This window comes from Urocitellus parryii, chromosome 1, assembly GCF_045843805.1.
Source record: "Urocitellus parryii isolate mUroPar1 chromosome 1, mUroPar1.hap1, whole genome shotgun sequence".
Classification (NCBI taxonomy): Eukaryota; Metazoa; Chordata; class Mammalia; order Rodentia; family Sciuridae; genus Urocitellus; species Urocitellus parryii.
Window position 1 is genome coordinate 278327741 of NC_135531.1, and position 21560 is coordinate 278349300.

At 53.2% G+C, this 21560-nt stretch overlaps 1 protein-coding gene across 1 annotated transcript in view; it reads left to right on the forward strand.

The window, feature by feature from the left end:
• The window catches only part of Trpm8 (transient receptor potential cation channel subfamily M member 8), a 73641-nt gene that overhangs the window by 26194 nt on the left and 25887 nt on the right, over positions 1-21560 (forward strand). Inside the window, exons 11-20 of the mRNA XM_077799707.1 lie at positions 3214-3504; positions 5048-5143; positions 6784-6913; positions 8248-8393; positions 10895-11007; positions 11307-11523; positions 16024-16115; positions 17245-17386; positions 18346-18517; positions 20197-20374. Coding sequence (XP_077655833.1) covers positions 3214-3504; positions 5048-5143; positions 6784-6913; positions 8248-8393; positions 10895-11007; positions 11307-11523; positions 16024-16115; positions 17245-17386; positions 18346-18517; positions 20197-20374 — 1577 coding nt within the window. The remainder of the gene's footprint in view (positions 1-3213; positions 3505-5047; positions 5144-6783; positions 6914-8247; positions 8394-10894; positions 11008-11306; positions 11524-16023; positions 16116-17244; positions 17387-18345; positions 18518-20196; positions 20375-21560) is intronic.

The following is a 21560-nucleotide window of genomic DNA, read 5'->3' on the forward strand; positions in this document are numbered from 1 at the left end:
GAGCCAAGTGAGCATCTTGGATATAGAATTTGCACATGCAATAAAAACCATCTTGTCCAGACGACTGCCTTTCTTGCTTTTAAATCTGACCAGATTTTTAGGCCCCTATTTTCTAGTGGGGACCTGTTATACAGAGCGAAAGTTCAATCAGCCTTAGGAGTTCAGCTTGACGGGAATAATTACCAACTGTAGGCTTGCAAGACTGCTTCTTTGAAGTTTAAGTTCTTCTGAATTAATTGAAGTCATTAGTGATTTATTTAATTTTCTACAAGTAGGCACTGGTTTGAAGGTATATATACCTCATATCTTTCCTCTTTAGCAGCCAGGTTCAGAAAACACTCTCGGACCTTTGTTTAATCAAAGACTAGGACTGGATTTGTATTCCATGTGATCAGTTTTAATGATGGCAGTACAAACAGAGTAATGGCTCATGAATTTTTAAAGTTATTCACTCCTTTGGCAAACATCATCTTGTATTTGTACAGTGTAGCAAGCCCTGTTCCACATTGCAGGCTTTAGTTAGGAACTAGAAATAGATTTATTAATGGAGTCCTAAATGAATTCCTGTGTGTGAAATGTTGTATTTTGGTAAGTTTAGATGGTACAAATAAACATAAACTCAGTCACATACTGAATTGTACACTTAATTTGATCAGCTCAGATAAAGACTGTTAAACATGAAGGGCACAGTGGTTGAGAATGTTCTCTGGAGCCAGCTCATCTGCATGACATGGGCAAGGACTGTGTCTCAGTTTCTTCGTACAATGGTGTGTTGAGCCACTTTGCACTGACTTGCAAGAGCTGGCTGCTAAATATTTAGGGATTTTGTGAATTAGTTGTAATATATAGTTATTATTAAAAATCAAGTTATATGAACTTAGATTTTAATAAATTTAGTGAAAAGCAAAGGTAAGAATCAATCAAAACTCAACACTAATTCTTTTGCTGCATTTACCACTATTGTGCTCTGGCGGTTATTTCTGTGTGTTGCTTCTGCCTCCTGGAAATACTACATGTGGTCTACTTACTGATTCTGCAGTCAGTGACTTGACACTGGTAGCTGAAACTTTGCCACCGTGGGAGTATTTACACCATGGGAATTGGCAAACACTACAAAATAGGGCCTACAGTTCTTTCCAAAAGCTGGTGTTAAACCTTTACCGGCACACCTTTGCTTGTCTGGAGATGGAGATAACAGCACTACCTAGCTCACTGTGCTGTCATTACAATCAAACCAGACGATGCTTCTAAAGGACTTAGAACACTGGCACTTATTAAGCACTGTATAAATATTTGTTTAAACATAAAATCTTTGGAGTAATTCTGGTATTTGTCTAAGCTTCCACGGTGCACACAGCAGTCTCCTTGTGTTAGTTGATTTGCTGCTCACATTGATCCACGGCAAGATGATCTCCTTTTGTTGGGTGACAAACCAGAGCTCTGTGGGCATTGCAGGAGGGGAAGTTCTGATGACTTATTCAAGGCCTGTTCTGAACTTGAACCTCTGAAAGGAGCTTGACCCGTACAGGGAAAGGTAACCAAAAACCTGGCCTAACTGCCAGTGTTCTAGTGACTTAGGGTATGGAACATGAGCAGGTACTTGTTCGGTGGCATGGGGTTCGATGGACCCCATTTTGCCAACTGTCTCACTTCACCTTCACAGCCACCCATTTCAAAGAAGGGCAAACTGAGGTTCAGAGATGAAATCAGCCTTGGTCACACAGCTGGAAAATGGTAAAATTGGGTTGGAACAAAGACATGTCTGACTGCAAAGCCTTTCCCTTTCCCATGTGCCAGCTGTGGTGGCAGCATAACTGGCATGACCCGGGAACTTGTTAGCAGGACTCCACTTCAGACTTGCTGAGTCATCCCCAGGTGACTCCCCATGGTCTGAATTTCAGCAAGGCCCCTGGGTTTGAGAGCCACTGCTCACATCTCCAGTCTGTGACTCGTGGAAAGGGAAATGTGTTTAGAGTGAAATGTGAGACGCTGGGCACAGGGGACACTTGCCTTGAGGCAGAGGAAGCACAGCTGTCTCGTCCCTGGGGGAGCTGCTTCCGGGCTCAGCCCAGTCGGATGCACAGGGCAGGGACTCTAAGGACCCTGGACGGTTCCCTCTCTAGGCAACATGTGATCCTCTGAGACCAGCACTGGACAGAAACAAAAGCCATTAACGCTGCCATCGGCATGAGATATTCACCCGGATCAGGGCTCAGGCGAGAAACATAAGCAGATGAAGTGGGTGCATGGGCAGCAGTGGGGAGCTGTGGGGACCGAGGGGACAGAGAGCACTGTCCCCAGACTGTGGCACAGCAGAAGCACTCAGTTAGGGTGGGGGTGCCTGGGAGCAGCAGCTGCCACCGGACTCTAGCTGATGGGTCCCATGTTGTCAGGGCGTCTGGTTTCCACTCCTAAATCTTGATGCTGGAAGTATAGATTTTGATGAATCTTTGAATTTTTAAATGTTGACAATGGAACCAAACTGCCATGAATCCTCTGGAGGACACGGAATGTGTCTGGGAGCTGGCTTAGTCTGCAGCCTACTGGCTTGTGGCTGAAGTCGACACTGATGACTTTTCTTAAGATTCTCAGTAAGTCTCTATGGTATTAGTTTTATCAGGAGCTCAGAAAGTGGAGATAAAGGTAACTAAAAATCAGGTCTAACCGCTATGTGTTCCAGTGACTTGGGGTATGGAACACGAGCAGATGCGGGCTTGGTGGCGTGTGGTTCTATGGACCCCATTTTTCCAAGTGTGTTTGAGAATCGGGTTGCCAGATGAAGGTTCGTGGGCACGTGTGAAGCACAGTAGGTCCCAGGGGACTGGTTGGTCCCAGGCTGCACTGGTTGGCTGATAATCTGTGTCTGCTGTAGACTCCAGAGAGAGGGTTCCGGCTGCACTGCTGCCACCCACCCCTAACTGGGTGCTCCTGCTGTGCCAGACGGTGGGGTCAATTCCCACACGTGTGAACCTCTCTCTGCTCCACACAAGCTCAAGCCCAGGTGGCATCCAATGCCCGCAGAGGGCCAGTGTCACAGACTCCACCCACCATGCTGCGTCCCCCAGGAGTCTAAACTATAATTCAGTGATGTGTTGAAAGAGAGTTGAGTTCTTCTAACTTTGCAGCTGGAAATACGATGTGGTTGAGGGAGGTCGTTGCCTCGTGTCCTCTTTGGGACGGAAGCTGTGAGTGCGCTTTCTGCTTCCTCCTTAGTCGGCGGACCTTCAGGAGGTCATGTTCACGGCTCTCATAAAGGACCGGCCCAAATTTGTCCGCCTCTTTCTGGAGAACGGCTTGAACCTGCAGAAGTTCCTCACCAATGACGTCCTCACCGAGCTCTTCTCCAGCCACTTCAGCACCCTTGTGTATCGGAACCTGCAGATTGCCAAGAACTCCTACAACGACGCCCTCCTCACATTCGTCTGGAAGCTGGTTGCAAACTTCCGAAGAGGCTTCTGGAAGGAAGATAGAAATAGCCGGGACGATTTGGATGTGGAACTCCATGTATGTACTGTCTGCTTAAATTCCCCCATCTTTTGAGTTTTCTTTGAAAAACAAACAAACAAACAAACAAAAAACACCTCTATCTCTGTCTTTCCTACTCCCTCCTCATTGCCATAAGGTGGCCAACAGATTGACATAAGATTATTTCTACTGCCTTTATTTTAGATGCTATGTGGTGAGTTTTCTGATGTTTTGCTCCACGCTCTGCTTTAAACTGGTCGCAGCTTTTCTTAATCATAAAGCTTGGTGCAGCATTCAAGGCAGTGAGTGGGGAGCAGGGGCAAATGAATGGCTGCTGGCTCCCTTCTTGGTCTACCGGGCATGAGCTGGTTAAAGTACTTCCCTGCTGCCCACGTAAAGGACTGAAGAACTGCTGGGCATAGAAGGGACAGTGACTATTTCCCAAAGGATAATCCAGGTGTCCACTTGAAAGGGTGTGTGGATGTGCTCCTGGGCTGGCTTGGGTCCTCCATGTGAAGTGCAGACAGGCCAGGTTCCACTGCCCAGCACCAGCGACTGTGGCTAAATGCTTGCGCTGATCGGAGCCCAGTGACGGGCCGGTCATGCCTGGGGCAGTGATCTGCCTGAACTTCTAGAGCTGCCCAGTGGAGCGGATCTCCAGTGCCCACCATGGCAGCATGCTTGATTCCACACTTTTTATAGATGTCTCTCTTTTCATGTCTCATTTCCTCACTTTCCTACTAGTTTCTTTGGGATCATTTCCCAAACAACCTACTTACCTCAAATTCTTATCTCGGGATTGCTTCTGGGGAAACCCAAACAAGGTCATTACCTTTTGGAATTCTGGGACTTTTAAGTGTGTGTGTGAGTTAAAAATCTGAAGAAGCTAGGTGTTCTCAGGAAGTGGAAGTGTCCAGAGAGGAGCTTTTGGACACTGTTTATGTGAATTTTTTTTTTTTTTTGCAACGCAACCCCTAACTACACATTATGCATTTAAGACTTTGGTGAAACATGAAAAGAAGTCGAAAGGGAATATATACATGTTTTCTATCAGGACAGGTCTTGAATATATCCTGTTTTCTATCAGGACAGGTCTTGAATCTTGAAGACCAGCTGGGATTTTAATTGATGTATTAGGAGTCGAATCTTTGAATAAGAATCCAAAGAAAGAAGCACATTTTATGTTCTGATAGTTGAACTTTAACCACAGGAAAGATAGAATTTAATCTGAACAATTTTTTCCCCCTAGATGAGAAACAGAGTTATATGATGAGAAGGAATTGCTTTCTCTCTGGCTTGTCAGAGGTCTTTTAGTTTTTAAATTGCTCTTAGCACTTTTTTTCACTCTTGATACCTTTTCTTCCAGTTGTACTTTATATTTTATGATAGATGAAAGATTTCACATCAAATTACACCCCCTGGAGGGTGGCAGAGATGGAAATCGCGTCACCCTGCTGTTCCAATGGCCCAGCCACAGAGCCTCCAGCACAGGGCGCTCCCCTGGGCTTCCTGACCCCCTTTTCCTGGGCACCTGATGTGATTTGCCTCTGCACAGCTGACCCTGTGCTCTGCCCCCTCCCAGGATGTGTCTTTCATTACCCGGCACCCCCTGCAAGCTCTCTTCATCTGGGCCATTCTGCAGAACAAGAAGGAGCTCTCCAAAGTCATTTGGGAACAGGTAAATGTCCAGCTTGAGTTCACACCAAAGTTCAACAGGTAAATGTCCAGCTTGATTGTAACAATTCTGACCTCAAATCTCACGTGTACTCTAAAACATCACCAAAAAAAAAAAAAAAAAAATGGCCACAGTTCTGTGACTAGTGAGGCCAAATTAGCAGATTCTGGTGAGAGACGATGGGGATTAGGAAAATAAAAACTCACTTTATGGACTCAGATTTTGAAGATAATGGCTGGGATCAGGTGGAGCTCTACTCTCTGATGGAGAAGCAGGTCTAAGAATTACACCAGCCATCTTTATTTATATGTGCCTCATTATCAGATTAAAGACTGTACAAGCATTATTCTTTGTATTCATGAAAGGTACAGAGTTAGCAACATTATGAAGCTTATTCTGCTGTTATATTCTACAGTTACGATGTGCAATGTTAGGAGCTTTGTGCAGCTCTCAAGAAAGTCCATTGTTCAGGGGCTGGGGTTGTGGCTCAGCGGTAGAGGGCTCGCCTAGCACGTGTGAGGCCCTGGGTTCGATCCTCAGCACCACTTAAAATAAAATAAAGATATTGTGTCCATTTACAACTAAAAAATAAATATTTTTTAAAAAGAAAGTCCATTTTTAAAGTTACCGTTAGGCAGGCAGGTTCAGGAACTTGGTGACACATTGTGGCTGTCTAGCAAGAGAGTTCCTCTATTCCCAGGAGCTGTGTGCCTGAGAGCAAGGTTGAGGCTGATAAGACTCTGGCACAGAGCCTTCTTATGGAGGGTGTCACCATAGCAACTAGACATGCTGCCCCTTTGCACAGAAACTTTCCCAGGCACCAAGCATGCGACAGTCATTAAGTTGTCAGAGACCCCAGTCTCAGACACTGCTCTCCCATTCTCTGTCACTGCTCCCACACTGCAGATGCCAGGTGGTCATGGCTGTGTGTCGTGGCTGTGCTGCATGTTGATGGAGGTGTGTTCAGGAGGGTGGTCCCTGGAGAGTGGGCTTGCCTTGGGGGGCACCTAGTGGGCACCTGATTCTCAGTGTGTGTGGGTTTGTGAATATTTCCTCAGTTGGTAAGGAATTGAAATTTAGTTTAAAAAGTTAATTTTTGGCTTTATTGCCTTATGAACAGGAAATAGGGCTTGTAAAAAGTCTGCTTTGGAAAAATTATTGAAAACTTTATGTGTGATTTAGCACGTAACACTAGCTTCTCCACTTTGAGAGCATCAGGTTGGGTGTGGACTGCTGAATTCACACATATGGCCTCTGGTTACATAGTTCAGGTCCTTTATGTCCTTACCCACTTGTCCCCATCTTGGAGCTCTTTGTGCAGCCCGACAAAGCTGTAATAGAGGACTGGCTGCCATCCCCTCTTACTGGCAATTTCTCGGGGCATTTATCTTGATGGTTTTCTTTTCCTGTGCTGCTTCTTCATCTGAGTAGCTTCAGGCTCGAGGTTGCCCTGTTTAGGACTGAACATATTCAGGTCCAAGACTCTTTTGTGCTCATTACAAATTCTACTTTGAAATGTTCACATAGTTGGGACTTTGCCCCTTCCTGCTCATGCTCTGAGTTCATCCTTGTTCACCATTAGTGTCCACTCAACCGCTTCAAGGGATTCTGAGTTAACCTAAGTTTCTCCACCCCTTGAAAAGACCAGGGGCTGTACTCTGGCAGCCTTGGGAGCCAGCAAGCTTCTGAAGACTCTGGCCAAAGTGAAGAATGACATCAATGCCGCTGGAGAATCAGAGGAGTTGGCAAATGAGTACGAGACCCGCGCAGTGGGTAAGTCACAGCAGAGGGACTCCAGGGGAGATGCAGGTGGACCAAGGCTCAGAACTGGAGTGTCTGGGCTCCCCCTGCTGGCCTCACGGAAGGCTGCAGACCCATGCAGACCCCCACCTGTGTACAGGCTTCCTGCTCCAGGCACTTGGGACTTTTCCCAGAGTGAATGTGAAAATCTTGAGTACTGTCATTGCAGAGCTACCTGGCTCAGGCCTAAGTAGCTCAACACCTCAGGAGGTTTCAGGGTGTTTTTTGGACATAGTTAAGACACTGTGAACAAGTGAGTCTGCATTTCGTGTATGCATAAATGCTCTCAGAAGACTTCAGGTCCCTGGGTCTGATGCAGAGTTGGTTTTAATGGCAAAGGCAGCAGTTGGGTTTCTAGGCCTCAGTGTCCCACAGGGGGACTCCAGTGATGGCTGGCGAGTAGGTCCCTGAAGGTAGGAGCCTTGGAGCTCCAGGAGGGCTGGGGGAGATCAGCCACGGCCTGGGATAGCAGGCATTCCTGAGCCTTCCTCTCTGGATGCCTCGGGACCGGTCATCTGGCTGCTCTTTGCTATCCAATCCTTAATTAAAGCTGGTCAGTGCCCTTTTTGCAGAGGACAGGACCACGTGCGAATGGGAGAGTTGGGAGCAACTGTCATCCAACAGCAGAGAGCTCTGGGTCTGCTCAGTGTCTCCCTTGTTCCTCTGCAGCTTTAAGTTTGCAGGGTGACATCTGCATGACACCTTTGTCTACTGTCTAATCTAACGTAACAATGTGTTCAGCTTCTTGGTGTTGGAAAAGAGGTGTGCAGCCATTTCTTTCAATATATTAATTTCCAGGTGACCTCAGGTGGCCATGGTTTCTAGTACTTTTACTCTAAAACATTTCCTCTGAGCCTCTGCACAGCGGTCTCTGTCACTGAGCACACCTGAATGCTCCAAGTCAGTGTTTCTTCCACCTTCTATGGTTTATATGCTGTGACTTATCTGTGAAGAAATCTTACCAAGAAAGCACAGAAGCCCAGGGGATGGAGAGTCTGTGCTAGCTAAGGGGAGGCAGAGGGTCTCCTGTCCTTCTGCCTGGACCGAGACCAAAGCCCACCAACGAGGGAGGCTCCTGTGTCTGATCCCCTGAGCTCTGACTGACACCCACTATCACACTGGCCCTGCAGGGTGTGGTGCGTCTTAAAAAGCTCTGTGCTGGGTAGTGACTGTGTTGTGATGGCTTCTCTGTGCCTTTTATGAGATTCTCGTGCCCACGCTGTCCTTGGATTGGGGGTTGGCTGGGGGCCAGCTGCTCCCCGAGGTGCCAGCCCTGATTCTGGCTTCCGTCTCTGGTGATGGTGCAGAGCTCTTCACTGAGTGCTATAGCAGTGACGAGGACTTGGCAGAGCAGCTGCTGGTCTACTCCTGCGAAGCTTGGGGCGGAAGCAACTGTTTGGAGCTGGCGGTGGAGGCCACAGACCAGCATTTCATCGCCCAACCTGGGGTGCAGGTAAACACCAGCCACACAACTAGGTGCCCAGAAATGGGCCTTGACTTCAGATGCTATTAACAGCTTTAAAAATATTGAAAATTGACCTTCTGCAACATAAAAGCCATAGCAGAGATGTTGGGGGATGATGTGGGAGGTGGCTGTCTTGGGTGGGGGCTGCCTTGGGTGGGGGCCGAGATCCTCGCTTCAAGAGGGGTACAGGAGTGTATGAATCAGCTTTCTGTTGCTGTCACAAAATATCTGAGATAATCATCTTATAAAGAGAGAATGCTTCCTTGCTCACGGATTTGGAGGTTCCTGTCTGGGGTCGGCTGTCCCTGCGGGTTTTAGGCCCGTGTTGAGGCAGCACACCTTGGCAGGAGACATGTGGCAGAGGAAGCTGCTCAGCTCATGGCAGCCAGGAAGCAAAGTTAGAAGAGGGGCTGGGGTCCCACTGCCCCCTTCACAGGGACACCCCTGGAGACCCACGTCCTCTCACTAGGCCTGGCCTCCTGGACATTCCGCCACCTCCACTAGCACCAAGCTGGGACCAAGTCGTTAACATGCGGGGTGTGTGGGGGACATTCAGTGGGTGGGGCCCTAGGTTTTGATGGGCAAGTGGGAGACCGTGGTGGCTGTGGGGAGGACTGTGTGCGGATTCAGCCAGAGACGTGAAAGGGCCGGTCTCCACACTGGCTGTTACTCTCACAGTGATGGGCAGAAGGGATCGAGTAGAGAGACTATGAATGGGCAAAGTCAATCCTGCCGGCTTCTGCTCTGAACTGAGCAGCCGCCCACACCTGGTTCCCAGGCTTCCCGGGAGGGGAGGGGTGTGAGCGTGAGACGGGGCGGGAGGGGCGGAGGAGCGAGTGACTGCCAGGCACACCGTTACACGCTGGGTATCACAGCCCACGTGGAGGTGGTGTCCGCCTTGCTGATGGGCTCAGGGCTCAGGGTTCTGAAATCCCCTGCTTGCACGGCTAGGGAGCAGCAGGCTGGGTTTGATCCTACGTGGGCCGCCTGCCACGACGCACACGTTTCGCGTGCAGCCTGCGGTCTCGCCACGTGTTTATGAGCGAGTCCACCTGCTCCTATGAGGGAGCTAGATCCGACACTACCTCTGGGCTGGGTTGAGGACTCAGGGTCCCGTTGGTCTGTTTTGGCCTCTGCTGCAGTGGGCGGGGTTGGAGTGAGGCTGGCCTGGGCTTGGGGTGCACCTGGCAGGCTGGGCTGGCCGCCCGGGCAGAGTCTCTGCTCACGACCTCTCAGGCCCCAGCCCGTCTCCTGTCCCAGGGTTTGGTCAGATCCAGGTCACTAATGTTCACTGGAGGTCCACCACAGGGTCCCTGGTGGCTCCACCGGGGAAGGGACCTGGCTTCCTGCAGTCAGGTTGCTGTGTGGGGTCAGACCGTTGCTGGTGACCGTGACAGCCAACCAGCGCTGCCACTGGGGCCTAATGGGGCCACAGGGTGCTGGCTGGGTATGCTCGGCACCAGCAGGAGCTGGGGGGTGAGGAGGTCTGGCCTCTCCTTGCCTTGTTGCCCAATCCCCAAGCAAGGATTGGCAGGCAGTGCGTTCCCGGGGAGTCCCTGGAGGCAGACAGCTGGGGGTGCTGAGGAGGAAACTCACTCAGGCCACTGGGCTCCACCCGCTGGGACCCCTGGAGACCCTGTAGAGTGGGCCTCCGTGTGGCTCCTCCGGGGGTCCTCACCCACTGCCTGCACTTGCTGCTCACTGGGGGCTGCTCCTGGGGTCCAGCCTGCCCCTCCTGAACAGAGGGTCACAGAAGCCCTCTTCCTCCTCTGAGTGTAGTGGTCCTTATGCTCCTCCTTCTCCTTGAGGAGCTGTGGGCACTTCTGGCCAGTCCCTGCCCTCCTGGTGGGCAACGAGGAGGCCCCAGCTCTCCCTTTGCTCCGCACCCCCCACAAGCTCCTCCCACTGTCGGGCTCTTTTCTGAGAGCTGTGGGTCCCTTGGCTGTGGTCAGGTTCACCCTCTCTCCTACCCCAGCTCTTTCTAATTTCCACCTTGGAGAAACAGCCCTGCCCACCTCCAGGGGCCGGTACAGTCTGGGCAAAGTTTTGGGAGCATTTTAGCTTGAATTGTCATTGACCTTGGTCTCTTCCTTCCTGATTTCCTTTTAGTTTCCCAGCAATCTGACACCTGCCTGTGTCTGGAAAGGGATCCCTGGGGGCCTACAGACAGGGTTGGCCATGCCCGTGAATTTGTGATCATTAGAGAAGAGAGTCAGAAGGATACTGGTGTGGACTTACAGAGTGAGAATCAGCAGGTTAAAGATCCATCCGTGTATTGAACTCGCACTCACATGGCTGTTTGAAAGCTCATGTACCCAACTTAGAAGAAAACCTAAAATCAAACAGGATTTTAAGTTGTTCTCTCATAGCCCTCACGAGTCCAGGCAGATTATAAGAATACTAACTTAGATCTGTTTTGGGGAGGCGTGGGGGGCTGGGAGAGGGGTCACCTGCGTGAATCAAATCTGTGTTGTCTTGTGTCCTTGTAGAATTTTCTTTCCAAGCAATGGTATGGAGAGATCTCCCGGGACACCAAGAATTGGAAGATCATTCTGTGTCTGTTTCTCATTCCGTTGGTGGGCTGTGGCTTCGTGTCGTTCAGGTAGGAGCTGGGGCACCCCCGTGTGTGTGTGTGTGTGTGTGTGCACGTGTGCAAGTGTGAAGTGTGTATGCGAGTCCACACCTGCACGCTCTTGGATAAGGGATGGTTCACTGCAGGGAGGCTTTTCCTGGGTCTGGTTTCAGACGGCGGGTGGTGGGGTCAGTTATCTATGCAGAGTTGTCTGGAGGGCTCAGTCCTGGAGCCCTGTGTGGTCCCTTCCTGGATGTGTGTGTGTCGTGAGGGCTGGACCTGACCGCTCCACCGCGTGCCTGGACCATGACGTCTGGCCTCTCCTTCAGGAAGAAGCCCGTGGACAAGCACAAGCGGCTCCTGTGGCACTACGTGGCCTTCTTCACCTCCCCGTTCGTGGTCTTCTCCTGGAACGTGGTCTTCTACATCGCCTTCCTCCTGCTCTTTGCCTACGTGCTGCTCATGGACTTCCACTCGGTGCCGCACACCCCCGAGCTGGTCCTGTACGCGCTGGTCTTCGTCCTGTTCTGTGATGAAGTGAGGCAGGTAGGAGGGCTCAAGGGCGCGGGCCACGTCCTCCTAGTGCCCAGCAGAGGGGGAGCCGCCGGGGAGCTGGGGCTCGAAGTCAGGACGTCAGTGTCCCTGCTGGCTGGTTGCCCGTGAACCTGGGATGCATTTGCAAGCTGCTGGCGACCTGGGGAGATCTGCCAGCCCCGTGTTCTGCCCTCTGCCTTCGGCTAATGGATGACGATGGGTCAGTTGGGTGGGTGGTGTTCAAGGGACAGAGACCTTGGTCTGCAGCCGTTATCAGGAGTCATCCGTGTTTCTACCGTGACTGTCGCCCTGAGAGGGTCAGTGGAGCAGGTGGCAGGGCATCTGGGGGGACTTTCCAGCAGCTAAGGGCATCGTGATGCCCTGCGTCAGAGCAAAAGCGGGGTTCCCTGTGGGATTTAGGAGTCGGTGTGAAATGATGATTGGGTTTTTCTTGGTTTCTGGGCATCTGCGGTTTTGGGCTTCCCCTCTCCACTGTTGAATCCAAAACTTGAGCCCTGGCCTCACTTGTCGCAGGTGCTTAGTTAGTAACTCTCAAAGAAATCATTTGATGGTGAAGAGTGGGGCTGTCCCTGAACCTGTAGGAAAAGCCGTCTGAGAAACCCTTCAGATCAGGGCTCACGGCTTGTTAGGAACTGCTGTTGCTGCCACTGCTGTGGTCCCTTCTGAGCCCAAGCCTCAACATGTGTGGGCTCCGCAGTGTGTGCCGGGCCCTGAGAACGTACGGGGTGCATGCAGTTTGGGGAGTAGTAGGCCCAGTGATAGAAGATGCTGTCCTGTCCATCACAGGACCCCGAGGACCCTGAGAACCCCTCGTTGGTCTGACAGCCTTTCCCTGCGTGGGTGTGTGGTTCCGGGACCCCTAGGGTGGGAAGAGTCTGAGGTCCTCTGTTCTCAGCAGGGAGCATCTTGATCCATGATGTCTGCCCGGTGGGAGGAGTGGGAGGTCCTGGGCCAGTGCCCTGCTCCTGTCTTCCTGTGCCCTGAGGTGGGAGGTTTGGGTGGAGGTGAAGAGGAAGGGCTGAGTGACCATCAGTGCTGGACGTGGCCGATTGCCAGGCTGTCTGTCTCCTGCAGCTCTCCCAGGTCCTGCAGGGGTGCAGAGCGTTTTCCCGATTTCACGACAGCCCCATGGGAGCCCCATGCTCTGCCTCCTGAGGCCACGGCCCTGTCCAGGTCATGCTCTGTGATGGTTTGTAAGGCTGTGGTGACAAAACACCATGGCTTGGTGGCTTCAGTGGCACCGGCTCATTGCTCACAGTTCTGGAGCCTGGAGTCTGAGGTCAGGTGTGGGCGGGGCTGGCCCCTTTCCCCGGCTTCTGTAGTTTGGGGCCATCATTGCTGTCCCTGGGCCTGTTGAAGCAACACTGTGACTCTGTGTCACATCCATGTGGTGTCTTCCCTGGGAGCCTGTCTGTGTCCTGATTTCCCCGTTTCCTGAGGACAGCGGTCACTTTGGGTGGGGGCCGTTCTGCTTCACTCGACTCCCTCCTGACTCAGTCACATGGCCGTGACCCGTCCAGACGAGGTCCTGCTCCGAGGTGCTGAGGGTGGGACTTCCATTTGGGGCACATGATTCAGCCCATCACACGGTGCATGCGGTCTGCAGCGGCCAGCCTTGTACCTAGTTCTACTCTGACTTACTGTGTGGCAGCAGCGAAGGGAAGCGGGAAGTGAGTCACAAGGACGGGGCGGGAGCAAGGCACCTGGAGGTGCTCCCTGGCATCAAGGTGCTCAGGGCAGCCTTCCAAGCGGAGGGGACCTTGGTGCCTCATCTTGGAATGTTGGTAAACAGTAAGAAATGCTTTCCTGCTTCCGCCACCCTCATCTTCTCACACATTCCCCCGCCAGTCTCATCCCTGACCCTGCTCCTGTCCCATTAGGACACAGAAGCTGCCAGACGGGTCCTTAGGCATCTACAGGAACTGTTTGCCATGGAAGGAAGAGCCCGGCCTGGCTGGGACCGCAGGGAGACGTGCCTAACTCTGGAAGCCCAGTCCCTTTCCATGTGTCCTGTCTTTCACCAAGTATTCAGTGAGCACCTACTGTGTGCCGGGCCCTGCCCGAGATCCTGAAGATACAGCAACGAACCAGACAAATACCTTTGGCCCGTGGAGCTTTCCCCTTAGGGTGACTGGAGGGTCACTTCCAGGAGCTCTTGAGGAGAGCTGAGTGGGGGCCAGCACCGTAGGACAGGTTGGCCCAGAGGAACTGCTGCGATCACAGACATCTCCATACAAGCATCATGTGCGCATTTAGCCACTAAGTCACCTGTTTGGCCTGTGTGGAGACCCAGGCAGCTATCCTGCTTGGAGAAGGCCTGGGGCAGGTTAGGCTGAGAGCAAGGAGGGCTCAGGGCAGGGACATGGAGTGTGAGTGGACAGAGGGCAGGGGGGTAGGAACATCAGAAGGGAAAGTGGGCTAGAGTCTTCCCTGGGGCTGCTGGAGGAAGGGAGGCCTGGAAGGCCGGAGAGCCCCTACCCTCTGCGTCCAGAATGGGGGTGCTTGGTAGGTGGTACTGAGGGTGTCCAGCCAGTGTTCCTGATCCAACACTGACCTGTGTTAACTCAGTGGTCCTGCCCGCGGCGGCTGCATGGCCTTGGATCCAAGGAGTCCACAGACTGTAGCTGTGAGGGGCTTGTTGTTAAAGAACCTGCCACTTGGGGTCGCTGTTTCTCTTCTTGTCTGCAGCCGGTGCCTTTGGACTCCTAAGGGATTAGTTTCCCCCAGGAAGTGGCTCTGCTGGCCGGGTGTGGTCTTCATTAAACTGATTCACATTTGTGAGAGGAAAACAACCCCGAAATAGAGGCCACCTGATTTAAATTGTGTCTGGGAGTCAAAGAGCCTTGCTCTGTAGCGTCTCCAGGTGACCTCGGCCTGGAGGCAGATACTGATGTGCTGACTTGGGGTTTTTAACCAGGACAGTCAATAGCACGGCACAGTTGCTAAATCACCTGGGCTCTGCCAAGCAGGCACCATGAGTGTTTGCTTAAGATGGGGCAAGTCGCCTGCACCTTCAGAGAGCACCATTCAATCTCGAGGCCCACCGTGTCCCCAGATCCTGAGAGAGAACCTGAAACACGGTGCTGGTAGTTTACAAATTCAGTCTGCCTCTGCTCTTATGCTCAGAGAAGAGGCCTCCTCTCATTGATGATGATGATGATGAAGAAGAAGAAGAAGAAGAAGAAATAAAAAGAGCTTTCTCCCTGCACTGGTTCCTGGAGCTCTGGAACTGGCCTAAGGTGTCTGCATGAAGGCCAGGGTGACTTCTGAAGGTGACCTGGGCAAGGTCGTGTAGGCTGTGTAGGCTGCTGGTATCTGCCTGGGTCCCGGAGGGCAGGGGCAGACCAGTGCCAGGGCAGACCCTCGTCTCACCAGGCACAGGAAAAGCAAATGGCAGTTGGAATCATGCTGCCCAGCCAGGTGGACACCCCTGCCACCTCCCCAGTGGTCAGTTCCCAGCATGCGGTCCATCCAGGGCTGCTCCAGCGGTGGCCTCCCACGGGTCCTGGTTCCCAGCAGCCTCTTCTGTTGCCCACACAGCTGCTCTTTCCACTCACTCGTGGGGAAGGAGGTGCCTGGGAAGTGGGCTATGTGTCTTGACTCCTCCCGGTGGGACCTTGAGGGGCCTGGAGATTCAGAACAGGGAGGCCTTGCTCAGGGCGGCGCCTTGGCCTCCAGGCCTCGGTGTCTGGGTCAGGGTAGGAAGCAGGACCCGAGTACCAGCCATCTCAGGTGGAGAGATGAGCAGGCCTCGCCCTTCCGGGCCCTCTTTGCCATGGCTTTCTTGGTGTGCACAGTGAATACGGTGGCCCTTATCTGAGCTTACTCCCCGGTGAACTTCTGCCTTCTCTCCCATCCTCTTCACATTTGGTTTTAACATGGTTTACACCTGTCTTTCCATGGAACAGTGGACTCCTTGAGGATCGGTATTGTACCCACTGATCACTCTGTGTCCCAGGAGGCTGGCCCAGGGCTTGCAATCCTGTGGGCCCTCAGGAAACATACTTGGAGTAGGAGGACAGATGACAGGTTAGAGGACCCCCCCGGGACTCCCCAAATCCAGTCTACGGTGGCTAGAGAGGCATCTCCTCCTGGATATCCTTTGGTTAAGGCCTTTTACTGTCATGTGCCAGACAAATCTTAGGTGGATACAGAAGCCGACAACGAGCCCAGCAGGGATGGCCCCTCTGTAACTATGAGGTGTGTGACTGTGCTACTCACCGTGCAAGGTGGCCCGTGCTTCCCAGGTGCCCGGGCAGGTGGTGCTCGCCCTCTGTGGCTTCATCTTGAAGGAGCAGAAGGACCAGGAGACCTTCCTCCTGACCGACCAGCAGCACATGAATAGCAGAGCCGCTGGCGCCCAGCCCAGCCTCGGGTTCCCCGGGTGGCGGGGCGTGTTAGGGCTCTCTTGGCACAGAGCGGACCTGGGGAGGACGGGAAGCACGCAGTGGTCCCAGGCTGCTGACACCTCTCTCTTCCCCTGGGCTGCAGTGGTACATGAACGGGGTGAATTATTTCACCGACCTGTGGAACGTCATGGACACGCTGGGGCTGTTCTACTTCATAGCGGGGATTGTATTTCGGTGAGTTATCCTCATTGCTTTCCCTAATTTTCGACGTTGTGGGCACCAAAGTGGAGAAAAACTCTTGGACCCTCTGAGCCCATGGGGGCTGCTGCTTGGAGTCGACTGGGAAAGGCCCCCGTCAGCCTGGTCAGCCTGGTCATCCTGGGCAGCTTGGTCAGCCTGGGCAGCCTGGTCATCCTGGGCAGCCTGGTCAGCCTGGTCAGCCTGGTCAGCCTGGTCAGCTTGGTCAGCCTGGTCAGCCTGGTCAGCCTGGTCAGCATTTCCTCTCTTCCCTCTCGGGGGTCTGTGATCTTTCCTTTTGGCCTTCTAGGCTTTGGGAGAGGGAACTCCACACCGAGGAGAGTAAAGGGTGAGGAGGATGCCTATACCTTAGGCTACTGGTTCATTTGGGGTGTGTAACCTAAGACACGTGTGACCTTAACCTGAAAACCGGCCACGGAGCTGTCCTTCAGCTACCAGCACAATCCTCAATCCCGGAGCCAGAGTGCGCCAGCAGACAAATCCAACGCTGCCCCTGAGGGCAAAACACCAGCCGCCCTCCCTGAGGAAGGGTTGGGAAGCCCCAGGCGTGGTCCGTTGCCCACGTCCCTCCAGGCCAAAGGGGAGGCTGCGTCATCGACAGGCACACAGGGCGCCGCTTTGAAGAGGAGCCGGCCTGCTCCCCTTTGCCCCTGTGAAGACAGCGTGCTGGCCCTCCATGGCTAAGGGGCGAGCACGCCATTTCTTCCTCATCCTTCCTGCTGGGGTTGAGGATCTCAGCATTGACAGGGGTGTCCTCTGGTAGCAGGGCTTAGCTAATCAGTGTCAGGGAGACCCCGGGGAGATTTTGAGGGAAGTTGGCAGAGCCAAGTCCAGGGGTTGGGGTGGGGTTGGCATCATCTTGGACACCTCCCTGTGAGCCAGCAAAGATGGCAGGAGGACGTGAGGATGAGGGACAGGGAGGCAGGAGCCTCCAGAGCTCTTGGGGCCTTCTTTGGTGCCCGAGTGGCACGGGGCAGTGGTGGTGCTCCTGTCCTGTTCCACACCTCAGCTCCTGGCTCTCAGCCGCTCCCTGACTCTACTTTAAAAACCCGACGTTGCGATGCTTTGTCCACGTCTCACACATCTGTTCTCCTCCTCTCCACAGGCTCCACCCCTCTAATAAAAGTTCGCTGTACTCCGGCCGGGTCATTTTCTGCCTGGATTACATTATATTCACCCTGAGGTTGATCCACATTTTCACTGTCAGCAGAAATTTAGGACCCAAGATCATAATGTTGCAGAGGATGGTAAGAGCCAAGAGTCTCTCTGGCCAAGGTTCTCTTGCTCCGTTCAGTTCCACTAATGATTGACAGGAGGCTTTCTCCCCTAGCATGATGGTCGCATTTCTCAATCAGTGGCGGTTGCTTTCTTCCACGTGTCCTCATGAAGGGCGTCCCCCAGGTTGAACTTTCAGGAGAGACTGCTGGGAGTAGGAGATAAACACCCGTGTTCAGATGCACACTTTACAGTGTGCTTCCCGTGGGGTCTGAACACTTTGCTAAGAGCGTGGGCAGGGAGGGGAGGATTGGAACCTGACCTCAGACCCTGGGACACATGCAGGGAGGACCCCCCAGGCTCACATGGCACCAGAGGGGGAATCACACATGGCGGTGGCTCCCTAGGCCGATTCCCCACGTGGCCCAGACCTCCACTTCTGTCTTGCAGCGAGATGGGCCTGGATGAGCTCATCTGGACGTTCCTTTCCAACACCGAGGCTGAGCTTGTGGTTTTCGCTCAAAGCATATCTGAGGCAGGGAGTCACTATGAAGTCATGCTGTGTGTGCAAAAACTGTAAAAAAATCAAATTGTCCATTCTTGTCTAATGAGAACTGCTTTTGTTTCCCAAGGAAAGGAAACCTACAGACATAATTTAGGGGTTTAAAGAATGCAAGTACGTGAGGTCTAGACACAGAGAGGTCCTCCCCATAGGTCTTTGTATGTTCTTGAGCTGGGCTGTCACTCAGCGGCGGGTGCGAGCTGGTTTGGAGACTGGTGGACACACATGCATCCTTCAGGTTTAATTCTGGAAAAGCGTTGTCCCCAGACCCAAAGGTGATGCTGGCCATTTTTTAAAAATCAGCAAGTGAGCACAGGTCACCTAGAGTGTCAGGGCCCTGGGGCCAGGGCTAACTGAGAACAGCCAGGCTGCGGGCCCCACTGCCCGCGGGCACGCTCCCGACTCTGTTCTGATGTCCTTCCTTGGCAGTTGGTCGATGTCTTCTTCTTCCTGTTCCTCTTTGCCGTGTGGATGGTGGCCTTCGGGGTGGCCAGGCAAGGGATCCTGAGGCAAAACGAGCAGCGCTGGAGGTGGATCTTCCGCTCCGTCATCTACGAGCCCTACCTGGCCATGTTCGGCCAGGTGCCCAGCGACGTGGATGGTAAGCCGACGTGGCTCAGGTGGAGATGGGGCTGGGAGGGGGCCAGCAGAAGGCAGCCTCCGGGGCTGACCCTGACCGCAGCTCCATGTGTTCACTGAGCGGGGGCCAGAGCCACGGACTGAAGAAACAATCCTCAAACCTTGTCTTTACTCCTAAGCAGGATTCTCCCTTGTCCCCAGCATTTCACTTTTCAAACCTTTTGAAGAATGATTTCAGAGTAACGTGGCGGCTAGAGGAACCCGGCTCACGAGCTGTGCTTTCCTACAACAGGGTAACGGGGCACCTATTTGTTTCAAAAAGAGCACCGTGGAGAAATTTGCACTGAACCTGGAATCTAAACTTTTACATCAGCCCAGTGCCAGCTGGTTTGGGGAGGCAGCCGTGGTGGCCCCGTGGCTTAATTCGCCCATACCCAGCGCAGGCGAGCAGAGCAGGGCGTGTGCTGGTGCTGGCAGGGAACTGTGCAAAGCATCTTTACGGTGTTGACATGAACCCGGCCGTCGTTTCCTGTCTGCCCGCCATAGACGATGCCGATGGCCTCCTGGAGCCAGTGCCTGCCCTGATTGGTGGCACCTCTCAGTGTCCTGTGGCTCTCTCTTCTTCAGTCTCTCCGGCGCCCTGTGCTGGAGCCTCTTCCAGGACGTTAGAAACATGGTCCTTCCTCCTCTTTGTCATTTTTATCCCGTCTGCTTGCCGTTCTTGCTGTTTCCCATAAGCCATTGCGTTTGTCTTCGGGACGGTCCTCCGTGTTGGTGATTTGGTCCCACTTGGGAGCATACACGGTGGCCAGTGGGGCAGCAATGCTGTGTGCTGTGTGCCCTTTTGGGGGTGACTCCATCTTTCTGTCTCAGTCTCCCCACCATGAGCTCAGCTGTGCACCCCAGAGCCTCGATGTCATTCTTGACCCTCTTCTGAGTCCACCCCAACATCCACGTCCTCAGTTGTGTCCTCAGCTGGCTGTGTGGACTTTGTCTCTAAGATGCTTTGACATCCTGCTGCGTCCCCGCCCCCAGCCCACCCTAAGCATCCCATTCTGTCTGCCTGCACCCTCCTCCCAACCTCCCAGCTCCCTCTCTGGCTCCCCCCATCCACGCTGCAGCCAGATGAGGAGAGTCTGATGTGTTGTCCCCTGCTTAAAACAGTCTGATGGCTTCCTGCTGTTTTAATGTAAAAATTTTAAAAAGAAAAAAAAAAGTGTGTCCGGTTGCTGGGCATCTAGATCTCTCGTTTGGGGAGGGATGATGTCTTCAGGGATGCCCATGCTGCAGGCCTTGGCTCTGTCGGGACGCCCTGGGCACCTGCTCCTCACGTTCACCCCCCTGGCCGGCTCCTGCCCAGCCTTCTGATCTCAGCTCAGAGACCCTTCCCTCTGGGTGGACTGCCCCCGTCTGTGGCCTCAGAGCCCCTGTGCGTGTTTCACAGGCTGGACCTCTAAGCTCTGTGCCTGGGTACCCGCTGACCCGTGGAGGCCATGGGGCATGTGCCCTTGCTTGATCTTGACCCTCAGTGAAGTCCCTAAGGAGCAGGGAGGTAGCTCAGGAAGCATGGAGTGGAGGGACAGGTGACTCTGAGGTGTGTCCCTTGCTTGGATATCCATGACCGCGTCCTGGTTCCCCGGTGTGCCAGGGCCCTGGGCCCTCTGGAGGGGCCTCACTGGGCCTTTGGTTCCACCCGCTCAGGTACCACGTACGACTTCGCCCACTGCACCTTCACCGGCAACGAGTCCAAGCCGCTGTGCGTGGAGCTGGACGAGCACAGCCTGCCCCGCTTCCCCGAGTGGGTCACCATCCCCCTGGTGTGCATCTACATGCTGTCCACCAACATCCTGCTCGTCAACCTGCTGGTCGCCATGTTCGGGTAGGTGGCCCGTTCTGTGTTCACGGGGGTCCACCCCACGCCGGGCAGCCAGGAGGGCCGTGAGCACAGCAGCCAAGGGCCTCCCCGGAGGGGCTGAGAGCAGGGTCTTCAGGGCTGGGGCCTTAAAGGGACTTAGATCACCGTTAGGAGCTGAGCCTTAAGTTGACACCAGTGGTGAGCACCTCCAGCCACCTGTGGCAAATGGAGGCCGGGGGTTCAGCACCCATGAGCAGTGTCCCCAGGCGCCCGGATGCCGGCACAACGGTGACCCCCGGGGCAGCTCTGCTCCGCTCCAAGGTTGCTTGTGCTCTCTGGGACTCGCTGGTGTAGATTCCAGCGTTTACAGGAGCTCAGTTGCTGCTTTAAAGGGTTCCGTTTAAATGGGAGTTCAGGGAGTGGAGCCCGGAGAGCGTCTTCTCTGGGACGCACGACTGAGGAGGCTGAGCGGGACCTGCCAGGACCTGACCGTATCTGTTTTGGCTTAGGCAGTTCTCCTTCATACACCTAGAAAACGCAGTTGTGCGTTCACACTTCATCCTCCCAGAGGGTGTCAGAGTCCCCTGTGGTGGTGCCAGTGGGGACTTGTCCTTTAGGGTAGACGGTATTTCAGCCACACCAGTTCAGACATTTACAGACAAATACACAGATTTAACAAATCATTTATTACAGCTCGATGTGGATCAGAACCCTTCAGTCAAAACCAGAAACCCAGAAGCTATGAATGACAAACTAAGTAAACACAGTTTCATAAAACAAATTTTTTAAGATAAAAGAGAGCTGAAACGAAGTGGTAAAGACTGGGGAAAATGTTTTTGATGCATATGGTGAACAAAGGCTTTTAATTCCTAATAAAGGAAGAATTTATAAAAAGATGATCCCAGAGAAAAACTGCTAGAGACAATGACCGTGCAGTTCAGAGGAGGAGATTCAGGTAGCTAAACGCCTGTGAGAAGGAGCTCGACCCGCTGGGAGGGAAAGTTCAGATTAAGACAGATGCTGGTCTTGCACCATCGGATGGGCGGAAGCTGAAGGGAGCCTGTGGTGTCACAGACGAGGCTGGGAAGTGACATTGCTGCTGGGGCACAAACAGCCACCAAGTCTTTGGGAAGTAATCTGATCATAGCTACTAAAGGGAAAAACACACAGGCTTTAATCAAACCTTCTCACACCTGGGAATCTGACAGAT